Consider the following 25,333-nt stretch of genomic DNA (forward strand, 5'->3'; position numbering starts at 1 on the left):
GAAGTCCTTCATTCCAACAGCCATCAGACTATATAATGCATCACTGTGCCTCACTGCATCACTGAGCACAGAGCGGCAGCTCAATAGTGGCAGGAGGCCGCGACTAGCGGCCTCCAGGCTCCACAACAGGGGGCAGCGACGGCTGCCAGACATTGATCTAGGACTTATTGGAACCCAAGGAGGACAATACACTACCTGAAGCATACTGCACCTTGTAACACTGTGAATACTGGAATATATATTTCATATTTAATTTAGTTAGATTTAAATTATAATTATATTGACCAAATTGTTTACCCCATGCTCAGTATGCTCAGTATATTCTTACTGTATTTATTTCTGTATATTTTATTTCATTTTATCCTATTTTACTCTACTCTTATCCTAGGCAACTTGATTTGATTTGTGTTATTATTCTAATTTGTGACCTGTCCTGTCTAAATGTTTAAATGTTGAGCGATTTGCAGTGTCAAATTTCCCACGGGATAATAAAAGTATTTCTATTCTATTCTATTCTAATATGCCAGTGCAAGGACCTTGAAGCGGGTCCGGCAGCAATGGGGAGCCAGAATATGAATACACTATTCCCCAAGGGGATCAATAAAGGAATATCTTATCTTAATATAACCAATCTAGCCAGTGGCTTAAATAATATGAGTAGATATGAAATATAGATAGAATATGGAAGAAATAGGGTATGAACAGTGAGTATAAACAAATAAATCTGAGTACATTATAGAAGATACAGCAGGTGTATGCTATAGTTTAGAATCTATAGTATAGATATAATGAATGGATAAGACTATATATGAATGAACTATATGTTGGATATAAATCAAATCAAGTTTATTTGTATAGCCCGAAATCACAAGGAATTGCCCCCATGGGCTTTACAGGTCAAGAACCATACAATCCACAGCAATAACCCCATTATTTCCCCTATGAAGATGAGGAACGACTCCTAACTACAAATCGTGGTAAGTGGTATAATTGAAGTAGGTATGACAGATGTAGGCAGGATGCCAGGATGGGTAGTAGATAAATGTGGATATGAGTCAACAGAGTTCAGTTCTAGGGTAGTTGAGTGGGTGTGATGGAACTGGTGGGGGTGCTCATAATATACATTGTACTCACCATTTACGAGCATTTTTTATAACATATTTTTCACTAATCTAAACATATCACTATTTATCACTACTGTCATATATCTGTATAAACATGTTTACTTACCATGTACGAGGATGTTTTATAACATCTTCAACATTATGTCATATCAATGTAAACACCATGCTCGTCATTTAAAGAATTATTTTATAAGATTTGTAGTTACAATACGTAACATCAGTCCCATATGGTCTAGCGGTTAGGATTCCTGGTTTTCACCCAGGCGGCCCGGGTTCGACTCCCGGTATGGGAACTACTCTTTTTCGTGTTAGGAGCTGACGTTACATACTATTTTACGGTCTGAACTCAAACAAACAAATCACGTGCCTTACTGTGAGTTAGTAACTAAATTATAGTGTGGAACATTGCATTTGTTTATCTTTCACTGCGATTCGTGAAACAAACGTGTCAGGTGACGTATTCTACCACTGCACTTCCGCGTTACATGGAGCTCGTGGGGGGGAGTGGGTTACAATAATAAATTAACTGTTGATTAGAGCCTTGACGTAAGTGGTTGTAGCTGCGACTAGCCCTCCCCACCCGCGTCCTCTCTCCCATGAGCTCAAAATACCGGAAGTGTTTCAGTGATCTATGTGATCTATGTCACATGATCATAAAGCGGAACTAGCTGAGCGAAGACTACTACACGACGCCTACTAAGAAAAACCAAAAACCCCGGTAGACTAATAAAAACAGTACACTTCTCTGAAATATTTAACTGCTGTCTAGGTCGAGCGCTTTTATAGTCTGGTCCTAAAAGTTGAGATACATACTAGCGAGAGATGGGTGTAATAGAGACAGAAGAAGCATCTCTCCTGTTGGACGAAAAGCTGCTTTGCTTCATGGACCAGTTGGAATTACTGGAGGAGAAACGAGGCACTCTCAACTCTCTCATTGAACAGGTCAGACGGGACAGCTGGAATTATACGATAATATTTACAAATGGCTTACTGTTGAATTGTCTAGCAAGTAGCAACGGTAACAAAACAGGTCTTGCATATCAGCAAAATTCCCAATGTTGTTAATATGAGTAAGCTATCATACTTGGCAAAGGTTATCACATATTTTCAAATGACGAGCACAATGTTTACATTGATATGTTTGTTGGCTTTGTTATGACACTACCATGGTCGCAATATTCACTCTATGGTTTGTGAATGGCAACAATTATAATTCCAGTACAGTTACCTGAAATTGCAATCACGTGTCGGATTGGGTGGCTCGATTTGAGGAAAGCAAACATTATGCAAACAATCCTGCGATTATATAAATTGCACTTTACAAACGATCAAATGAATATCGCAACGTACCACTACCGAGGTTGTGTAATAACGAAGTAAACCTCATACTATGGGGTTGGTTGAGCATTGTAGACTAGAGGTCGGGTATACCAGCTACTCCCTCTGGTGACATCCACAAGTATCCTACTGTGCCTGAATGTGCACTTCCTACAGGGTTGGTTTTCCATGTCCCAGGCACGGTATTCCATGGGCAACAAACAGGTCTCTGCTCTTCAGTATGCAAGCAAGATGGAGCCACTCGTCTGTGTGAATGCCAGGTGAGGGGGTGCAGCATAGTACATTTAATTCAAGTGAGTGTGTCTGGCCCTTTGGCAAAACTATTTATTTACTGAACCTTTGATTCCTTTGTTACAGAACACATGAGAATGGCGAGACAGAGTTCTGCACAGAAAGAATTATGCAAAAATCTCCCGATGATGCGAGGTCTGTGGAGGATATTGGGCCTAAAGAGGAAGGTACGTCAGCTACCAGCCACGCTGAATGAAATGTGTCCAAAATATGTCAGACCTGTACTTTTGCATCCAGATAATATCTAGCTCCAGTCGAGACAGATTTCAGTTCACACCAGATATCAGAATGTGTCTTCACGTGTGTCTTGGGTCTTGACTTGTGATCAGATTTTGTCCCCCCCTTCAATATGCAGATAAACACGTCGGCTATGCCCACATCACTAAATCTGAAGAATTAATGTAGTAGAGCGCACGCAGTGTGTCCATTACAATTTACATTGTGAAGTACTTTTTCTTTACCCTGTCTAGTGTCTACCCTTATATTCTGCATGATAGTATATACAGCATATTTACATTTATATCTTTATATTTACCACATATACCCATATTGTCTGAATATACCTGCATATAACATCTCTATATACTTGCTTGTACACCTGCACATAACCCATAGCTCTGTATCATAGCATGTACAATAATGCTGTATATACCATATATATATGTATTTATTCTCACCTATCCTTACCTGTCTGTACTTACCTGCACATAGTCCTTTACTATATTTACATTTAGTCATTTAGCTGACACTTTTATACAAAGCGACTTACAAGTTCTGTAGGACAAGTCAGCAGGAATGGTACCACTCTTAAAGCTGAGTAACAATGTTTATCAAACAGTGTTGAAACTTGGATGCTGCAGTGTTGAGTGCATACATATTAGTATAGTAGGAAGAGTGCATGATAGAAGACAGTAAGAAGGTTAGTAGATATCTATATCTGTACATAACCTACTCTTACTAGTTACGCTGCTGGCCAGTAGTCGTCAAACTGTCTTTATTTATTATACTACAACTCTGTACATACATACTGCATAGAATTATAATGGAATAAGATTCATAGCCACGCCCCCTAAGGTCATGACGCAGTTACAGTATAGCCATGGTCCTTGTTGATGGAGAGGCGCAACAAACACTGGTATTTGTTCATTTTTAAGGCCCTTATTGGTAAACTACTTCCTTATATCATTATTGGAATGAAATGTTGTTACCTATGGAACCCGTTCTAGTGACTGCCTGGTCCTTAAGGTCCCCAGAGTTTGCTCTGAACAGGGTAAATCTGCATTTTGCTATGATGCCCCTCTAGCTCATGGAATGAACTCCACAGTCGTTAAAGCTTGATATTATCCCCTCTGTTGTAGTACATAATTTTAATTAGAATTGATTGTTATCCTTACTTGTCTTATTGTTATGATTTGATATGCCTTTTTCTGCTTGATCCTGTATGTACACTCATCGTGACTGTAAATTAGTGAAACCTCAGTTGCCTTTCGAGTTTAAATAAAGGTTTGAAATTAAATGAAACAGTTGACTAGGCTGTCCTTCAACGTGGTCCAGGACGCATTTGTGTACACACTAAAGAATGTGGCCCTATGTGATCCAGACCACCTCTGAATGTGGTCTGAGCAATCGGATCTCAGTGCATTCCTTGATGTGTCTGGCGTGCGTTCACACACCTGTACTTAAAGAACTGCCCTGAGACACGTGTCAATGCCAGGTCTGAACAGGGCCTAAGCGAATCGTTTACAGCCATTTTCACCTTTTGGAATTATTTAATTGTTATATTCCAGGTCTGAGGAGGAGAAACGTATACAAAAAGGAGTTGACAGAAAAAGAGGAGAGCGATGAAGCTAAGAGTGAGACGCCCTCGACCGAAACAGTGGGACCTGAAGGCCCTCCGGTGATCAGAATCCAGACCAAACCAGAGCAGAATCCCCAGCAAGACCCTCTGAAATGGTTTGGGATCTTGGTGCCCCAGTCTCTCAAACAAGCCCAATCTTCGTTTACACAAGGTGTGTTGTGTTACTACAGAACCTGTTATAATAAGTCTACCCATATACTCTGTATGATAGCATGTACGACAGTGCTGTATGTACCCATATTTATATTCTATTCTTTTTTTATTCACCACATACATACCTATCCACACCTGTCTGTATTTACCTGCACATAGTCCTTTTACATATCTGTAGAGATACTATATCTATATCTGTACATATCCTATTCTTACTAGTAGTTACACTGCTGGACAGTATGACTACTACCATACTGTCTTTACACCTGTATCACTGTACACATATTATACTACAACTCTGTACATACATCTGATTAGCACTACACTTGGTAGTACAAATTTGTATATTTTGTACACATTTAATCACCTGTACATTATATATTGCTGTTGCACTTTACTGCTACATTTAGATAGATATTCCTTTATTGATCCCCTTGGGGAAATTCAGGCATTATGGCAGCATGGAGGAGGTATGGTATGGTACAGGTATGGTCATGGTAATAGTAGAAGACATAATATAGGCAATACAATTATAGTACAGTAACTCAGACTATGCACTCTGGTTGGAGGCCAACCTTATTTTTGTTGTACTGTACTTGTGCTGTATAATGACAATACATTTCAAATCTAATCATAGTGCGTATTGATAGTGAAAAATCGAAATAAACTATTTAAATGTATATTTAATCATTCTGATCCAGGATGTGGTAATGGTTTATAATGTCTGGGTAGCAGATATGATACATCGCTAGGACACAGAAATTGTTGGTAGATCTCCAAGTAGTGCTCTTTGGGGAGAAAAGATGCAATGTTATGATGAATGGCAACCAAGTTCAAGGTTCAAGTTTTGTTTTATTTGTCACATAAGGTACATTATAGTGAAATTCTTGGTTCTGTATGAGCCTCCTAAGATTGTGCTTCATACGGTAAAAGAGTAAAGACCAACACTATACAAAATATACAAAACTAAAATGCAAAAATTAGGTGGAGGTAGTGCAAATTTAAGGATACAAAAAGTGTCTAAAGTGAGTGAACTTTTAGGTGAGTGTGCATGAGGGTGTTGTGTGCAGTGAATGTGGAATGGATGAGTTAGTGTTACAGTGAGTCCACACAAGTACAAGTACAGATTCGGCTCAAACAAGGGACTAAACACGTTTCGCAATTATGCCACATCAATGTGGAACGCCCTACCCAAAGCTGTAAAGGAATGTGAATCACTACCCACTTTCAAAACCACTCAAGAACACCTACGGGAGACTGCAATTTGAAACTGGCCCCTGTAAATGTCCTAACCCAACCCCCTCCAATGTACAGTAAATGACCAAGTATGGTTTTGTCAATATTCCAATGTACAGTTTTGCTTGTACAGTTATACAGTGTCCCCCACCCACCCCTCCTACCCAACCCCTCCCACCCCACCTACCCAACCTCCTCCAATGTACAGTTTCTTTTCTACGTCAAATGTACTCTCTTTTCTGGACTCTTTTTGTATCACAAACAGTACTGTATTTGCAAATCTGGTATGTCATAAATGTATAGATGTAGCAGTACTGTCTTATCTGTATGTCGTGTATGTCATATATGTTATGATGAATTGAAAATGGGGGACCCTGATGTAAACAAGACGAAAGTCTTTCTCTGGTCTGCATCCCCTTAACAATTGTATGTATTGAGCTGTACTGTGCTGTACCCAGCAATCTGTTAAAGTTTTCAATCAATCAATCAATTGCTGATACAGAGTACCGATATGAGTACTTAATAATACCATTAGGGTTCTAACAATGACTTTGAACGGTTTTATTTTCATCAGCTGTTCCTCATTTTCTAACTAAGAAATTAAATATACAGCATGACACTGTTACACTGTTGCTGATATTTTAAGTAAAAAAGAACACCAAATTATATAAATATAATAATAAAATAAATCCTAAACAAACATGGCACAGAGTAGTAGTATCGGAGTCGTTTTACGAGGTACGAGCACAATGTCAGACCCGACGGCGATACCGGTGTCTATTGGGACATCCCTACTCCTGCCAGTCACAAGTGCCCTTACCCCTTTATTGCTTTAACATTAAGCCTTCCAAATGTAAGTTTATGGCCATAATGATTGCTATCTTTGCTCAAGTAGGCGTACGTTATTTATTTTGTGTCACAGAACTGAGACATTTGATACACAATGATCATCTCAATGTAACAATGAGTGAAGAATGTAGCAATGAGTGAAGATGTATGCTATTTGTCCATGAATTTATTTAGCCTAACAGGAAATTGTATGTAAAATTGGTTTACAAGTTGATCTCATACTGTAGCCAAGTACTGGAATGACTTTTCTAATGGCCGGTACCCCCACCTGTTTCTGTGTTGTAGTGATAGAGCTGTCTGCTGAGATAGCCGCCCTGCAGAGTGCCGTCCTCAACACCAGAGAGGAGCTGAAGCTCGGCATGAAGCTGAAACGCGCTTCCCAGCAGAAATCTTCCACAACACAATCGGACCAGGTCACAATTTGACTTGGGAGTCAAACTGGGAGCACACAGCCAAGGAGAGGCTACTTTCTATCCCACAGACAGACGGACGGACGGACGGACGGACGGACGGACGTTTAAGTTGGACTCGCAGCCTGTGGTGCCCGAGGGCCCATCCAACTCCAGCAACTGCCAACCCTGGTCTTTATTAAGTTTCTTCTACCACAAAACAGCCGACACTGGAATATTGGACTTGCAGTTGATGGATAATTTATTGACAGTAGATTAATGTTTGAACTTGCTGTTTTGACTGCATTTCTTATGTATTATTATTATAAAATTGTTTATGTATATATATATATAGGCTACAGTATATGCATTTTTGCTGCTTTTTATGTTTGCTGCTAGCAGGAACGGAACAGAAAAACGTCATCATTAAAATCGTGATGTTTTGATAATGTGTGTACTTCTTGTGTGACTGTAAATAAATGAAAGGATCTAAATCACGGGTCAGGAATCTTTTCACCTTCAAGAGACATTTTTCCATTTTTATCAGTTAAAAATGTTGAAAGAGCCACGGTGGTTTACACTACGATGTACTACAAATATTAGCATTTTTTGTATTAGCCTACTTTATCGAAAAACTGACTGAAAACAAGTTACAGTACCATACATTTATTGTCCTCAGTTTGTAAGCAAAATAATAGCTCAATATCATAAGACAGACAACAGTGGGCAATATAAACAATATTCACCCGTTCAGTCATCACTCAGTCCATTCAATCTTTATGAGGCAACACTGTCTTAACATGCTGGCCGCTTGAAAATTATTAGCCAGTTGATGAACTGACGAACTTGACCTGAAAATGATGCGGGTCATAATTAAAATCCACTTTCTCTTATCACCTACTTACAACAAGCCTACCTAGTTTTACAATGTATTTCTTACCTCCCCCCTGTGAACTATATAAAGTCGGTGAGCCATATGATAGATATATAATCTAGAAAGGTTATGGCGAATAGCTATATCATGTTCATTGGGTTGAAACAGCCTACATTCAGTCAACTCATAAACGAAATAGCCTATTCACATTCTATTCCTAACCTGGGATAGTGGCTGATTTCGTATCCAATTCATTCGAAGGTGATTTCCCCGATTGGCTAGCCTATAATAACTACTACCTTCTTTATCTCTATAATTTGATCGAGATCCAGATCCTCACCTAAGAGCAGTGGGTGACATGACAGATTCAGACCATGGCACACCTTTGACTTGTGTACTACATTAGCGCGCTTGCTTTTGTAGGGGCTGCACCGCACTTTCGACACATTTTCGAACACAGCCAACTAATAACCATGGCGAGTTTCCAATTCCAACTTGTTAAGATTTAAACATGTTGATAATTTAGCAGATAGGCTACAGGCAGTTTTGGCATAAATAATGTTTCTACACTTCATCATATTATGTATGGCCAGGCTGGATGCCTACCCCCCCCCCCCCCCCTCTAATAGACATTATAATTGATATTTTATGATTCTTCTGACTCCACTGTGATTTGTGATAAGTGATTGATTGATTGATTGGGGGGGACTGTACATTGGAGGTGGGGGGGGGGGGGGTGAGTAGGGGATGGGTGGGGGGGACAGTACTGTACACTGTACATTGGAATACTGACAAAGCCATACTTGGTAATTTACTGTACAACTGGGTTAGGACATTTGATGACTCAATGTAGGATTGCGAAAGAATATAGTCAAGACAAAAATGTCCAGAAAATACCTAACATAAGTCAAAAGTGTAATAGAGTTTACCACCTTTCAAACTTATGTACATTATAGTAACTAGTATTGGATTAATGCAAATTGTATGCAACTCGGGTACTTTTCAGGAAGCAAAAGTATTTAATATTTCTGAAATGATGTGTATTTTTTTTTATATTCTGGTTACTGTGATCAGGAGTTCATAATTCACATTGTATTTATCACTACACGATTGCCATAATAATTAAATAATATATACAAAATAAAATGTAATGTGTTCATTTCATTATTGTGTGGTTGCATAGCTTAACCCCCCAATGTCTGCAAAAACTGTATATTTGAAAATGCATACTACCGGTCTACTACCATTTATCATTATGGTTATTTTTCGCCGTGAAGTGCTTTGAAGGTAGAAGAATGTGTCGAAAGTGCGGCGGCTGCAACAAACATCGCCACACCCACTGGTCTCTCAAACCTACACAAGTCAAGCCATGGTGGTCGGACTCACTCGGAATCTGTCATATAACACCGGGAACTGTCGAAATAGTAGGAAACACAACTCCCGTTTATTGTGTGCACTTCCTGGTCCAATTATTATATCCTATCATGCCTCCATGAAACACGCCGCCCTGCGTCCACTTCGGTTGCGTCCGATGGCTTGACGGATGGGAGCGCACAAACAACGAATGCAACATTATTGTGATATTTTATTTATGATGTTTCCAAACATCCGCAGCAGCATCTAGCATCATTGTGGCCGCTTTCAGACGTGCACCCGACACAACTCCGGCTTCGTTTGTGAGCGCAACTGTGACAACAACATTTGATATGCGAGCATTCCGTTTGATGATAAGAAACCACGTTTTTCCGCGCTCATGATCAGAGGCAAGGTGAGATTTATATCTCAAGACACAGATTGTTCTCGATCGAAAGTTATCTTTTTTTTTTTACTTCTGAATAGAAGGGCACACTCCTAATGGCGTCAATTTCGAAGGTGTCCATTCTGGATTACTTTAATATTGTGTTTGAAGGCGAAAATGGCAAGATCGAGTCTAACTGCAAGGCATGTGGCACAAGGATCCAGGCGAAGCGAAGTGTCACGTCTAACTTCGTCACACATCTCAAGGTAATGATAAAGGTGGGGAAACGGTTTAACAGCTCCAAAATGTTAACTATGCCATCACGAGGGGCTGGGCAGCTAACGAAATAATGTTGTCGCCTACTCCCTGGTCTGGCCTCACATTCTATTTGTTTACCATGCATGCACCATTAATAAATACGAATTAACAAGGTCCTTGGGGTTACCCATGCTCTCCTTTCATGTATCATGATAAGGCAGTAGGGTCTAGAGATTCCCAAATGTGGATTCAATGTAGTCTAACATTTCTCTCTCTCTCTCCCTCTCTCTCTCTCTCTCTCTCTCTCTCTCTCTTTCACCCACCCACCCACCCACCCCCTCTCCCCCAGCGTAAGCACCAGGCTATGTATGATGAGTTTGTGAAAAGGAAGGATATGAAGAGAGAAGCTTACTCCTCTGGCTCAATGCACAGCTTCACTGCCAATGGAGGGAACACCCGCTATACCCATCCTATCACCACTGGGGGAGGAGGAGGAGTGGGAGGGACAGCTACAATGGAGGGAGGAGGAGGAGGAGGAGGAGGAGGAGGAGGGGTGACCAAGTTCGACAGACATGACCCACGGCAGGTGTGTTGTAGGAAGAACTTTGAGACCACTCCCAAAACGATGTCAAGCTCTTTCTCGTTCACCGACAATCGTCATCAGATAGTAGTAATTACCTAATAATAAAGCCAATACAGGTCTCTAACACTGGTTATTGTCACCATTAGGTTCTGATCTCTGAGGCCATAACAAAGATGATTGTACGTGACCTGCAGCCGGCGTCCATGGTGGAGAACCAGGGCTTCCGGGAGCTGCTGCAGCTCTTTGAGCCCCGGTACACCCCAGAGCCCCGGCGATACCTCCAGAGCCAGCTCCTCCCGGCCTACGCCTATCAGGCCCAGCTGGCCACCCGCCAGGCCTTGGCCTCGGCACACGCACTCAGCCTCAGCCTGGACCTATGGAGGGGCTTCTCCGGAACTAATGCAGGGTGAGTGACCATATACACCCAACGACGCCCGACTATAATAGTGTACTAAGTGATGGTGACCCCAGTGACGTTGAAAGCTAATGAGCATGTGTTTGATTCTTTTTAGGTACCTGGGGGTCACCTGCCACTTTCTTACGTCTGATTGGCAGATGCGCTCAGCCCTCCTGGCGTGCCTTCCCCTGGTTGGCGGATGTTCCGGGAATCGCGTGCTCGCGGACTTCGACGAGGTCTGCCACGCTCACGGCGTGTCCGGGAGGGCGTACCGCGTCGTCGCAGACCCTTCTCCGGCCGCGACCAACCTCCCCTCTTGTTGTCTGCCCGGGTTCCACGTCCACGGCGGCGAGCGAGGGGAGGAGGATGAAGAGGAGGCGGCGGCGGTGGACAGCGGGGAAGACGCGGAGGCGGGGAGTAGGAATGGACAGAGCGACAGCGGAGAGGAGGCCGAGGGGGAGGACTCGTGGGAGCAGGGCCTGGGCGTGTGTCGGGTGGACTGTTTCTCTCGCTCCCTGGAACAGTGTGTCAGAGAGGGCCTGCGCTCCTGCCCTCAGCTCTCCGCCCCGCTGGCCAAAGCCGCTTGCTTCTACAGCTACATCACCTCGGCCGTACCGCCGGAGAAACTCAACCAGGTGTTCGACGGCACTGAGGGGCTGATGGGGAGAACGCCTCTGGCTGAGAGAGACTGGGCTGCCCAGCTTAAGGTATGCACTAAAACATACACCATGCACACAGTAAAGACGATCTAGTTGTGTATCGCTGCTGTCGGGACAAAACCTCATAACTCCAAAAACCCAACTTTTCAGCAGATGAAAAAAACGAACACAGATTTGAGGGTGAATAGAGTTAGGAGGTTTAGACAGATGATCGGTTTAATGCTTTCCCATTGTTTAAACTTTGTAAAACCCACACACACATATGGAGGATGATCTACGGAGTTGATTTATATAATAAATAAAAAAAATTCAAAAAATGGAGTTATGAGGTTTTGTCCCGACAGCAGCGGTATGTAGGTCATGTAGTTATGTCAACAGGAATTACATTATAGGAACAACATTATGGGAAATGTGCTTACTTGTCTTCTCCAGACTCAGACAAGAAGATAGATACCGATTTCCTCTCTGTGCGTTCAGTAGAAAGCTATGTGTGTCTTTTTTGGATGATTATTTTATTGGTCTTCTATTTGGATGATTATTTTATTGGTCTTCTATTTGGATGATTATTTTATTGGTCTTCTATTTGGATGATTATTTTATTAGTCTTCTATTTGAATGATTATTTTATTAGTCTTCTATTTGAAAGATTATCTTATTGGTCTTCTATTTGGATGATTATTTTATTAGTCTTCTATTTGGATGATTATTTTATTGGTCTTCTATTTGAATGATTATTTTATTGGTCTTTTATTTGGATGATTATTTTATTGGTCTTCTATTTGGATGATTATTTTATTGGTCTTCTATTTGGATGATTATTTTATTGGTCTTTTATTTGGATGATTATATTATTGGTCTTCTATTTGGATGATTATTTTATTGGTCTTCTATTTGGATGATTATTTTATTGGTCTTCTATTTTAATGATTATTTTATTGGTCTTCTATTTGGATGATTATTTTATTGGTCTTCTATTTGAATGATTATTTTATTGGTCTTCTATTTGGATGACTGTGCAGGTGCTTCGGCGGCTGTTGGACTCTGTGGAGTTCCTGGAGGAGGTGAGCGGTCGAGGGGAGCTGGCACTGGGTGGGCCCGAGAGGGTCCTACTGAGGGAGCTCACGGACACTCTGGAGCCCTTCACCGAGGCCTGGGACATGGTGCACGGAGACAGGCAGACGGACAGACACGTATCCATCAGCCTGGCCCTGCCCTGTGTCCTGGGCCTCCGTAAGCACCTCTCTGAGACCTCGACCCCCCACTGCCCCTCTCTCTTGGCGGGCCTAGTCCAGGCCGTGGAACGTCGCCTGGCCTACATTCTGGAGGACCCCCTGTACATCGCTGCCACCACCCTTGACCCCCAGTTCAAGCTGTCCTGGAGCAGCAACGCTGACTGGCACAGGCAGGTCCTCCTGGAGGAGTTGACCAAACACTCCCCCGGCTCGAGCCCCGTCGACCCACACACTGAACTCCACCCCCAGGAGCAGTCACCTCCGGCTACGACTCCATCCCCCGTGTCTCCGCTCTCCAAGCCCTGCAAGCTGTTCTCCTTCATCAAGCAGAGACCTACGGCACAGGCCAAGAGCCTGGAGCAAGAGCTTGCGGTCTACCTGCGCGAGGAGCCCACAGACGAGGACCCCTTACATTACTGGAGACGTAAGGCCATTGACTTTCCACTGCTTACCCAGGTGGCTAAGAGGTCCTTTACCATACCTGCCAGTAGCACTGTGGTCGAGAACATTTTCACTGCTGCCGGGCGCTGTCTGCGACCCGAGAGAGGCCGGTTTTTACCAAAGAACTTGGAGACCCTCATCTACTTAAAAGCCAACTACAGACTACTATGGACTTAGAGTTTAGCGGTTAGCGCTAGTGTTTTACCCACTGTAAGAGCTTCTGCAGGTTGCCACAGAACCGACTTTACCTAAAACCACTTACAAGAAAACTAACCTGCGGTGCTCTCCAAGGAACATGAGATCCACAAACATAATGTTGTCCTCATGTATTATGAACTAATATGAGTGCAATAGTCATCCAACGTTCAGGGTGGATCTTGTGTTGACTTTCTTGACGCGGACTTCTCACAGACTGCTGTAGGTGTCGTGGAACCGGAGGCCTGTAGCTGTTCCGCAACCGTTCCTACTTCCGGGGTAGGCCTGACTGGCTCCGACAGGCACGTGACCCGCCGCGGCCACGCCCCGCGGCAGCCCCAGGAGCAAGCGCGCTACTGCTGGAGTTCGCTTCGCCTTTCACATCGCTGCCGTTGGCGAAAGCAGGATGAGAGCAGGATGAGAGGCGAGAGCGTAGATTTCGCTGTGTATCATTTAATCATTTAACATTTGAAAGGCATACATTGTTGTCATACAGAAGTACAGAATACTTTTATCCAAAATGCTTCTTACTGTTACACTGTTAGAGACTGTGCAGTGCACGGCTTTAGTCTCACTCGAGTGAGGAAGACCGCTGGTTCTCCAACATACAGCCCGCTGGTTCTCCAACATACAGCGGTGTGCTCTTCAGAATGTACCGGGAGAAACGTTTACTGTACCCCGCAGACATAATAAGACCGCTGGTTCTGGCACATACAGCCCGCTGGTTCTCCAACATACAGCGGTGTGCTCTTCAGAATGTACCGGGAGAAACGTTTACTGTACCCCGCAGACATAATAAGCATATAAGCAGTGCTTACTAACGTTATTAGTTACGTTATTTCTGACCGAATTAGTCATTCATTTGTCTGCTTTCGCCAACGGCAGCGATGTGAAAGGCGAAGCGAACTCCAGCAGTAGCGCGCTTGCTCCTGGGGCTACTGCGCGCTACTGCTGGAGTTCGCTTCGCCTTTCACATCGCTAATAACGTAACTAATAACGTTAGTAAGCACTGCTTATATGCTTATTATGTCTGCGGGGTACAGTAAACGTTTCTCCCGGTACATTCTGAAGAGCACACCGCTGTATGTTGGAGAACCAGCGGGCTGTATGTGCCAGAACCAGCGGTCTTATTATGTCTGCGGGGTACAGTAAACGTTTCTCCCGGTACATTCTGAAGAGCACACCGCTGTATGTTGGAGAACCAGCGGGCTGTATGTGCCAGAACCAGCGGTCTTATTATGTCTGCGGGGTACAGTAAACGTTTCTCCCGGTACATTCTGAAGAGCACACCGCTGTATGTTGGAGAACCAGCGGGCTGTATGTGCCAGAACCAGCGGTCTTATTATGTCTGCGGGGTACAGTAAACGTTTCTCCCGGTACATTCTGAAGTGCACACCGCTGTATGTTGGAGAACCAGCGGGCTGTATGTTGGAGAACCAGCGGTCTTCCTCACTCGAGTGAGACTAAAGCCGTGCACTGCACAGTCTCTAACAGTGTAACAGTAAGAAGCATTTTGGATAAAAGTATTCTGTACTTCTGTATGACAACAATGTATGCCTTTCAAATGTTAAATGATTAAATGATACACAGCGAAATCTACGCTATCGCCTCTCATCCTGCTCTCATCCTGCTTTCGCCAACGGCAGCGATGTGAAAGGCGAAGCGAACTCCAGCAGTAGCGCGCTTGCTTCTGGGGCTGCCGCGGGGCGTGGCCGCGGCGGGTCACGTGCCTGTCGGGGCCAATCAGGCCTACCCCGGAAGTAGGAACGGTTGCGGAACAGCTACAGGCGAACCGGAGAGGTTAATCGTGCGTGTGGTCAAATCTTCTTGGTTGATACAAATGTATTGTTAAAACACGGCTAATCAAATACGATTTAGGTTAGGAGTTCAGTGGAGGACATGACTTTCTCTGGCCGGGAGAACGGGTCAAGCACCCCCCCCTCGATCTGTGGGATCGTCTTTTAAGATGTCTGGGAGGATAGGGGGCGGAGGAGGGACGACCAGGTGAGGAGTGAGGAAAGGAGGGTACAGGGGGGAGGGAGGTGTTAACAAAAGGCCTCGAAAGGAAATTCCAAATCAAATCAAATGTATTTGTATAGCCCGAGATCACGTGGAATTGCCCCCATGGGCTTTACAAGTTACAAGTCAAGAAGAAACATCACAATAGATCTAGAACAAAAACAACCATAAAATCCATATATACAACACTCCCAGACTTTCCCCACTAAAACCTAGCAATAGAGGGGGAAAAGCACCACAGGAGGAGAGAAACCTCAGATGGGATGTTCAAAGGGGATCCACACAGGGGAGTAATGGAATCTGTTCTACCCACCATATTGACGAGCTTAGGTCTGTAGGATTTGCAGGTCTGTAGATCCAGACCTTCAACACGCCGTGGACTTAGGATACTGGAAGAGGATCAATACTAAAGCATTTACTTTGATATTACAGCCTGAACAGGACCTCCAGACAAACACGCCACTGAATTCCCAGAACACGGCTAGTGCCTGTATTCAACCAGCCATTAAACTGCTGTAGTGAAAGACCAAGTGGACCTTTTTGATGCATAGCGTACGGTTTACTTGCATATATACACACGATAATAACCCTATACCGGTAGGTTGTGACTGTTTCCGTATGACGTAGGCAGCGGAAGGATTCGAGGGACGTAAGTCGTCCACCGTGGGAACATCACGCTGTCTCGTAGTCCCGTCTCCTTCCCTTTCTCTCTGTATCTTTTATCACTAGGATATCCTAATAAATGAGTTTCACTCCTCACTGCAGACAGAGATGTGTGTGTACAGTATGTATGCGTGTGTGTGTGTGTGCAATTGCCTATGCGTGTTTTGTGTGCATGTGTTGCGTGTATCCGATTCCTCACACATCCTTTTTCTTGCTAGGGGAGGGAAGTTGAAAGCCCTGGCTGTCGCATGTGCGTCTAGTTTTTTTTAAACCAAAATGCATTTATATCCCCCCCCCTTTTCCTCCTTACCCCACGAGCCCTCTCGACAGAGTGGAGGTCAACTCTATTTCACTTTCATTATGGGCCCCCCCCCCCACGCACACTTTTTTTCATTCCTCTTACAATTCTATGTCCAATTCTATTTTCTGAATTGAAATGGGTCTGACCCTACCTCTGCCCCGGAAAGAACCCTTAGAGAGAGGGGGGGGGGGGGGGGGGGGGCGTACATGCGCATGCCTAGGGCCGTTCCCGCATTTACCCATTACGTTTATTATTTATTATTGAGGAAGTGCTAGGCATTAGTTTTTGAATGAGAACATTTGAGCCTTTCAGTGTGTGTGTGTGTGTGTGTCCCCTCTGTCTTTGTTCAGGGACTGTGTGTGCGCGCAACTGTGGGCTGTGCCAGTGGGGGGAAGGCAGGGTAATTGGAAGTAATTCCATTACAGCCTGAATTTGAGTCGGCAGGCAGGCAGCAGTCACATCCTACTCCTCCACAGCCCCGCTAGGCCCAGCAAAATATCACTGGTTCAATTTGCATGGAAGCAAATGGAGGATAAACAAAGGGAGTAGATGTTCCTGTGTGCTCTCCGACCGCCAAGTGCAAACTTGTGTGTATTGTGTGTGTGTATTGTGTGTGTCGGGGTGACTAGTGCAGTCACGTCCAATCAATCAATCAATAAGAACCGGTCACAAAGGTTCCCGGCGTCCCTGTCGCAAATGGCGATGCACAGTCGTTGTCTCCCCCCCCCCCCCGGGATCCATCACGTTTTATTTTTCAAATCGTCCTTTCTTTCTTCCCCTGTGAGGTGAACGACGCCTCTAATCTGTTTGGCAGACAATGAGATTATCTGCATGAGGCCACTCGGATCATAATCACCCCAATGACCTACGTGATCTCTCGCGATTATCATCGTCGGATCCCTCTGTGGATTTAGATCACGGGTGCATCATCTTGTTCTGGAAGGTGTGTTGTTGTTGTTTTTGTTGTTTTCTTTGCTCTCCCCATGGGGTGTGTTTGTTTGTTTGTGCGGAGCAGCCCGAAGCCTCCCTCCCATGGCAGTGGCAGCTCATCCATTCGAGTTAGACGAGCGGGCTGGGCTGCGGTCCTACTGGTAATTGCCTCTGAAATGAATTACTTGGCAGAGAGAGAGTGAGACTGAAGGAGAGAGGAAATTGTAATTGAACTGCCCCTTCCTCCCCTCCCGCTCTCTCCCTCATGCCTCAAGTTATTACATCTGCAGTGCAGAAAGCCATTTCACACACACACACACACACACAAAATGAATTCTTCCCCTCCCCCGTTCACTGGCCTCAGCAGAGGACCATATTGATGCAGGGTGATTTCAGAGATTGATTGTTCATGAGCACATGCGCACTGGGAGACATTACACACATTGATAGCATGGAGACAAACACTGCTTGTACACACTGTCTGTGTGTGTGTGTGTGTGTGTGTGTGTGTGTGTGTGTGCTAGTGAACTCCCCGCCCTCCTCTGTGCATTGCCCTTTAGCTGGCCTTGGTGCAGTGCTGAGGCCCAGCGGCCTGTGTGGCTCCAGAGCTGGCAGGGACAGCGGTGGTGTTTAGTGTCTAAAGTGAGCCTTGGTTACCCTTGCACAAACACACACACACACAGCCGCAAGTATTGTTATTAATAACCTGCCTGTTGTCGGCCTGCTGACAGTCCAGAGTATGATGGATAGGAGAGCGGAGGCTTGTCTTTATATATATACGCGAGTCATTGTGCATTTAGTACACACACCGAATATGTAAACATATATAGTTTTGTATAAGTCCTCTGGTTCTGCCTCATACACACACACACACATACACACACACACACCAAGAACACGTACACACACTAAGTTGTCCCATGGCCTTTCTATAGCCAGGGTATTAAAAAAGGCGGGGGGGGGGGGATACTGAGCCACGTACCATACCACTGGTTACTGGTCACACATTCGGACTCCGACCACAACACACAACAATAGCATCTATTTTAGTACGCTTGTGCACGTTATCACTCCTCTTACGCATCACTGACACTCTCTCTCTCTCTCTCTCCCTCGCTCTCTCTCTCTCCCTCCCTCTCACACTCTCTCACACACAAACACAATCATGGCCGACAAGAACAGCCGGGTTAGTGTCAGGAGGAAAGAAAATAAAGTGGACAACAAGAGCGACCAGGAGAAGGAGAAGAAAACAGGGAAAAAGCCGGACAAGGCGGCAACCAAGAAGCCAGAGAAGGCGGCGGAACAGGCCAAGGCGGTACAGGCCAAGGCAGAGCATGCCAAGGCGGAACAGCCCAAGGCGGAGGATGACAAGAACAAGGGAGAAGGTGGAGTCGTGGCGGAAGGAGCGGAGGCCAAAGGGACGGAGGAGGGTGGAGAGTTTGTGCCCATAGAGCTGCCACCTTTTGAGATCATCACAGGGTGGGTAAGACCCAACACACACCGCACAGAGGCTCACCTACACCCAGGCGGTTGCTTCATGATTACAGAATATTAGATTGGATTCAAATGTATTGTCATCATACAGCACAAGTACAGTACAATGTAAAAGTTTGGCATCCGACCAGAGTGCAAATGTAGCAGTAAAGTGCGACAGCAATATACAATGTACAGGTGATTAAACTGGGTACAAAATATACAAATTTGTACTACTGTGTGTAGTGCTAATCAGATGTATGTACAGAGTTGTAGTATAATATGTACAGTGATACTGGTATAAAGACAGTATGGCAGTAGTCATACTGTCCAGTAGTGTAACTAACTATATAGTATCTACAGATATGTAAAAGGACTATGCAGGTAAATACAGACAGGTGTGGATAGGTATATATGTGGTGAGAATAAATATATATGTATATACAGCATTTGTACATGCTATCATACAGAAGTATATAGAGGGGTTATATGCAAGTAGATTCAGACAAATATGAATATATATACATGCAGTAAATATAATATAAATGTAAATACTAAATATGGGTATATACAGCACTGTCGTAATTCATACAGAGTATATGGGTAGATATAGTATGAGGTGGGTAGTTAAGATTATTATGATTACTATGATTATAATAGATGCTCTTTTCTTGTGAGATGATGAATATTTTGAAGTCTAAAGTTCTGCTCGACTATGTCGTGGAGTCGTGAACAGGCATCGCTCTGCTCTTAGGGACCATGAAGTGCAAAAGTTTGAGAAACTCGTTTTCTTTTACTCTTGCTCAAGCCTCGTTACTTTCACGCGCCCCGCCTCCTCCCGTCTCTTTCAACCATGGCTTTTGTTTTTTAACATCATTCATTTATAATTACTTGGCAGGTTAGCTGGTTTAACTGTTTTGTTTCATAGTTACCATTTATCTCTCTCCTTTTAGAGAATTGGATGGCGATATATAACGCGCTTGGTGCCGGTGAGGGGTGATACCGACGATAATGTGCACCTGTCATGTCTTTATCAGGCCCGTAGTAAGAATAGAGATGAGTCACAGGGACCACATAGATCACTCTGCTGTATCGTTCTCTCCATCTGTTGCTTCCCGTTTTCTTCCTCTGAACGCTTGCTGTTTAGGGCAGAGGCTATAATGGGATGGTTGTTTGAGGAGATTCCATGATGCCTCCAGAGCACAACAGTTTACTGTTATCGAGAAAGGAAGGAGGCACATATGCGTGGAAATGTTATTGAAGCAGTAAATCACTAGTCCTCCGGGGGCCTGACGGGTCTCGGATCAGGCTTGGGATCCGACTGTGTTTTTAGACGAGAGTCCGTTTACTCTCTTATACAACTCTTTAAAGGAGCACTTCACCTAAAAATTATGATTTGTATACTTTTTTTATTCATTAATTTTATGCTAATTATGTCTATTTTGTTTCTGCTGCAAAGCACTTCTGCAATTCTTGTATGGAAGGTGCTATACGATATATGATAGCATCACGATGGTTTCAACCGGAAAAAATGTGCCGGAAGGTCTGGATTCTTACATATCTTGATGTGATTTATCAAGAAATATCTACAGCAAGAATTTTGAGTCTCAATGAATCCAAAATGGCAATGTGGTTAGAAGTGGTGGAGAGAATAAAAGCTAGCATATAATTGTAGTGTCTGGTTAGGAACAAGTTATAATGGTTGGATTATCCAATGGGGGGTCCGGGAGGGGGGGGGGGGGGGGTACGAGCTGGAGCATAATGTGTGTTTGTATATCCTATCGTGTGTTGTCATGTTTGTTTAAAAAATAATAAAAAAATAAAATACAAAAAAAAAAAAAAGGTGCTATACAAATAAAGTCTATTATTATTTAGATGCCCTTAAAGGAGCTAATGATGTAACATTCTAAGGCCTTACGATGGCTGTGGGTCCTGAACAGACGTGTTAAAGGAGCACTTCACCCAAAGGTTCTTCTTGCATGTCTCCAGAAAACGGTTGAATTACTTGGATGAATTGAAGTTGATCGAGATTTGGTTTAACAACAGCAAAGCTATATCGAAACATCCGATTACAAACTCTCTCACGACTATAATCCAAGTCTTGTTTAGCCACTTGTATGCTCAGTACTTCATAAACACGTGCGTTCTTGTTGCAAGTGGAAAATAGTTCGCCTCAGTGGCTTCAGGACACATTGCCCAGTTGCCTAGCAACAGTGTCCTCTGTGGCTTCACCCCACTTGAAGTCGAGACCACAAACTCACAAGTTCCACTTGAAGGCAGCATTGAACATGATCATACAAGAAAGAGTGATTGTAGACACAGAATAGACATAGGCATACAATTAGCATAAATGTAATTAATCAAAGAAACTACGCAGATTGTAATAGATGTATGTCATTAAAATCTATTAACATAAAAAAGGAAGAATATTGTAATATATTTGTTATTAATTATGATGGATTTCTGACATTCAAAACTATAAAAGACTATTAGCAGGTTTCTGACTAAATAAAAGCAATGCATAAAGTGCAGACATAGAAGACATATAAGAGTATAAAATAGACAGAATAAGGGTAGTGCAATAAGATGGACATAAAAGAGCATACATGAGTAAAATAGTGCAATTGTTAGGGTTTGATACCGACCCCAAACGCACGACACAAGAGAGTAGGAATTCAGAGTTGCCAAATACGAGGGCTTGTTTATTTGATACTAAATATAAAGAGTACAGGAAAGGCAAGTCAACAAGACAGGTACATAGGACAAGGGGCAAAGTTCTGCTGCTCTGCAGCTTCTCCCGTGATGGTAGTCTTGGGGATAGCAGGTGTTGACGTCTGAACCGCTCTGCAGAATTCTCTCGGCAGAATCTCAGATGTGTTGCGAGACCGAGAGAGGGAGAGAGGGAACGAGTCAACACAGTGCAGTTTGAACGAGCAGGAGAACAGGGTGAACAATTCTTCGTGTAATTTAAACACAGTGAGCACAATTCCAAAACAGCCCAAGTGAATCTCTTCGTGTAATACACACAGTGAGCAAACTCCAAACACAGTCCCAGTGAATATCTTCGTGTAATGTACACACCGTTAGCAAAAATCCAAACACAGTCCCAGTGAATATCTTCGTGTAATATACACACAGTTAGTGAAGTCCAAAACAATCCAATAGTGAAATAATATCTTCGGTGTGAGCAACACACAGAGGGAGATGGAAGGTCCCAAAAATATTATCCCATAAGGGAACAAGCAAAAATAGAAAAGCTGGGTGAGTGACTGTCTGACAAAAGGTGGTAGTCTTCAGTGTAATAGTTACACACGAAAAACGGAATAGATCAAGACAGTCAATAAAAACTCACCCAGACGTAATGCGTAATGGTGCTGGAACAAACAGCGGAGCGAGGGCGCGCCACGGGAACAGGTGTCCAAGGGAAGGCTTCTTGGAAACTCCTGGAGATAGCACAAGGAGCAAAAAGCAGCAGCAGCAGCAACACGGGGAAATGCAACCAGAGAAAAATCAAGACGATCCAACAAACTTAGAGTGGAGAAACGGGGTATAAATAATAAGGGATCGATTGATTGAAAGGCAGTGACAGCTGGGGAATGTGATTGAAAAGCGTGCGGTCCTGAGAGAACCAATCAGCGACGTCTCTGATGACGTCACTGGGGAGAAGCGTGTGAATGAGGGAATTGAAATAATTAACAGAAAAACAAATGAAAACAGAGCGAGGGTGGTTAAAGGAACAGAACGAGTGAGAGAGCAAGGACAGAAACCTCACAGTACCCCCCCCTCCACGGGAGCCACCCGGCGACCAGGCCGACCCGGTTCGTCAGGATGGGCTCGATGGAAGTCGGTGATCAAGCCGGGATCCACGATGAGCTGCCGGGAGACCCAGCTACGCTCCTCAGGGCCGTAACCCTCCCAGTCCACCAGGTATTGGAACCCCCGGCCCCGCCGACGAACGCCCATCAACCGGCGGACCTGCCACTGGGGGTGACCATCCACCAACACGGGAGGCGGCGGATCAGGAGCTGGAGGCATAAGGGGACTGAGGGAGACGGGCTTAACCCGGGAGACATGGAACACGGGGTGGATGTGCATGGATGCAGGAAGCTTCAGGCGCAGGGCCGCCGGACTGAGTACCTTTAGGACCTCGAAAGGCCCGACGAAGCGGGGGTTGAGCTTCTTGGCCGAGGACCGTAACGGGAGGTCCTTCGCGGAGAGCCACACCCTCTGCCCAGGGCGGTAAGTCGGCGCAGGAACCCGGCGCCGGTCGGCACCACGACAGGCGCGCTCAGATGTTCGGAGCAGCGCGGTCCTGGTGATCTCCCAAACTCGTCGGCAGCGGTCGAGGTGGACCTGCACGGAGGGAACTGCCACTTCCGTCTCCTGTGCGGGGAAAAGAGGGGGCTGGTAGCCCAGGGAGACCTCAAAAGGGGAGAGGCCGGTGGCGGAACTGACCATTGAATTGATGGAGTATTCAACCCAGGGAAGGAAACGGCTCCAGGATGCCGGTCTCTCGGCTGCCACACACCGAAGAGCTGACTCTACGCTCTGGTTCATCCTCTCCGTCTGCCCGTTTGTCTGGGGATGATAGCCAGAGGAGAGACTGACCGTTGCCCCCAACCCTTTGCAAAAAGCCCGCCATACCTGGGAGGTGAACTGGGGCCCCCGGTCAGAGACGATGTCCTGGGGAAAGCCATGAAGGCGGAACACGTGGTGCGTCAGGAGGTCCGCCGTCTCGGCCGCTGAGGGAAGCTTGGAGAGGGCCACGAGGTGGACCCCCTTGCTGAATCGATCCACCACGGTCAGAAGGCAGGTGTTCCCCTGGGAGGAGGGTAGACCAGTGACGAAGTCGAGCGCCACATGTGACCATGGACGGCTCGGAATGGGAAGTGGCTGCAAGAGCCCGGAGGGTGCCTGGTGAGAGGCCTTGCTGCGGGCACAGACCGCGCAGGCCAATACGAACTCCTTGACGTCGTTCCGCATGGTGGGCCACCAGAAACGACGAGCCAGGAAGGAGAACGTGCGATGGACGCCTGGGTGGCAGGCGAACCGGCTGGTATGGCCCCACAGCAGTACCTGGGACCGGACAGAGTCGGGGACGAAGAGACGATTCCTAGGGACGTTGCTTGGAGCACGATGGAAGCGCAGGGCACGCCTCACCACACCCTCGATGCCCAAGGTGATGGCTCCAACCACTCGGGCCTCCGGGAGGATGGGAGAAGGGTCCTCAGAGGGTGGAGCCCCCTTGGAGTGCATCCGGGACAGGGAGTCGGCCTTCGTGTTGCGGGAACCGGGGCGGAAGGTCAGCGAGAAGTCGAACCGACTGAGGAAACTGGCCCATCTCGCCTGCCGACCGTTAAGGCGCCTGGAAGCGCGGATGAACGTCAGGTTCTTGTGGTCCGTCCAGATGGTAAAAGGCTCCTCGGCACCCTCTAGCCAATGACGCCACTCTTCCAGCGCAGCCACGACCGCCAGCAGCTCCCGATTGCCGGTGTCGTAGTTCCTCTCGGCGGGGAGGAAGCGACGCGAGTAGAAGGCGCAAGGATGCACCTTCTGGTCTGAAAGAGAACGTTGGGATAGGACAGCGCCCAGGCCAGAATCCGAGGCGTCCACCTCCACGATGAACTGTCTCTTGGGGTCAGGGTGGAGCAGGATAGGGGCGGAAGTGAACCTTCTCTTGAGGGAGCGGAACGCAGCGCATGCCGCTGGGGACCAGTCGAACGGCAGAGCGGGGGAGGTCAGCTTGGTAAGTGGCTCCGCCACTTGACTGTAGTTCCGGATGAACCTTCGGTAGAAGTTGGCGAACCCGAGGAAACTCTGTAACTCCTTCCGAGTGGTGGGTTCTGGCCAATCCTCCACAGCCTGGATCTTGCGAGGATCCGCTCGGGTCAAGCCCTTCTCAACGATGAAGCCCAGGTAGTCGACGGAGTTGGAGTGAAAACGGCACTTCTCCGCCTTGACGAAGAGCCGATTGTGGAGGAGGCGCTCCAGCACACGGCGGACATGCAGGATGTGTTCCTCGAGGGTCCTGGAAAAGATGAGAATGTCGTCCAGGTACACCACCACGAACACCTCCAGCATGTCACGGAGGACGTCGTTCATGAGTGCCTGGAATACCGCCGGGGCGTTGGTGAGGCCGAACGGCATTACAAGGTACTCGTAGTGGCCCCTGGGGGTCTTGAAGGCGGTCTTCCATTCATCGCCCTCACGGATACGGACAAGATGGTAGGCACTTCGGAGGTCCAGCTTGGTGAAGAACGAGGCCTGGGTCAGTGGCTCGAAGGTGGAGCTCATGAGAGGTAGGGGGTATTTGTTCTTGATGGTGATCTCGT

General features: G+C 45.5%; 3 protein-coding genes across 3 annotated transcripts in view; all 3 read left to right on the forward strand.

The window, feature by feature from the left end:
- Positions 1–1,794: 1,794 nt before the first annotated feature.
- On the forward strand, positions 1,795–7,888 carry vma22 (vacuolar ATPase assembly factor VMA22). Its single transcript, XM_084333652.1, has 5 exons — positions 1,795–2,066; positions 2,619–2,722; positions 2,820–2,920; positions 4,541–4,762; positions 7,135–7,888. The coding sequence occupies exons 1-5, from the start codon at positions 1,947–1,949 to the stop codon at positions 7,272–7,274; spliced, it is 687 nt and encodes a 228-aa protein (XP_084189778.1). The 5' UTR covers positions 1,795–1,946; the 3' UTR covers positions 7,275–7,888.
- Positions 7,889–9,539: 1,651 nt separating this feature from the next.
- LOC311244114 (zinc finger BED domain-containing protein 4) lies at positions 9,540–13,851 on the forward strand. Its single transcript, XM_084333525.1, has 5 exons — positions 9,540–10,116; positions 10,458–10,694; positions 10,838–11,097; positions 11,204–11,795; positions 12,767–13,851. Exons 1-5 carry the CDS (start codon positions 9,967–9,969, stop codon positions 13,595–13,597), a joined length of 2,070 nt encoding a protein of 689 aa, XP_084189651.1. The 5' UTR covers positions 9,540–9,966; the 3' UTR covers positions 13,598–13,851.
- A 4,842-nt stretch (positions 13,852–18,693) lies between these two features.
- Positions 18,694–25,333, forward strand: part of apobec2b (apolipoprotein B mRNA editing enzyme, catalytic polypeptide-like 2b) — a gene marked incomplete at its 5' end in the record, with an annotated part of 32,892 nt that continues 26,252 nt past the window's right edge. Inside the window, one exon of the mRNA XM_084333079.1 lies at positions 18,694–19,007. Within this exon, the coding sequence (XP_084189205.1) occupies positions 18,694–19,007 (314 nt within the window). The remainder of the gene's footprint in view (positions 19,008–25,333) is intronic.

Source organism: Notolepis coatsorum (assembly GCF_963971535.1).
Source record: "Notolepis coatsorum genome assembly, chromosome: 17".
Classification (NCBI taxonomy): domain Eukaryota; kingdom Metazoa; phylum Chordata; class Actinopteri; order Aulopiformes; family Paralepididae; genus Notolepis; species Notolepis coatsorum.

What these genes read in the sequence shown, in the direction of transcription:
- vma22 (XM_084333652.1), top strand. Translation starts at nt 1,947, where the DNA reads ATGGGTGTAATAGAGACAGAAGAAGCATCTCTCCTGTTGGACGAAAAG. An exon ending in CTCGTCTGTGTGAATGCCAG is followed by an intron (nt 2,723 to 2,819) that starts GTGAGGGGGTGC and finishes CCTTTGTTACAG; the next exon opens with AACACATGAGAATGGCGAGA. An exon ending in TATTGGGCCTAAAGAGGAAG is followed by an intron (nt 2,921 to 4,540) that starts GTACGTCAGCTA and finishes GTTATATTCCAG; the next exon opens with GTCTGAGGAGGAGAAACGTA.
- LOC311244114 (XM_084333525.1), top strand. Translation starts at nt 9,967, where the DNA reads ATGGCGTCAATTTCGAAGGTGTCCATTCTGGATTACTTTAATATTGTG. An exon ending in ACTTCGTCACACATCTCAAG is followed by an intron (nt 10,117 to 10,457) that starts GTAATGATAAAG and finishes CCTCTCCCCCAG; the next exon opens with CGTAAGCACCAGGCTATGTA. An exon ending in ACAGACATGACCCACGGCAG is followed by an intron (nt 10,695 to 10,837) that starts GTGTGTTGTAGG and finishes TGTCACCATTAG; the next exon opens with GTTCTGATCTCTGAGGCCAT.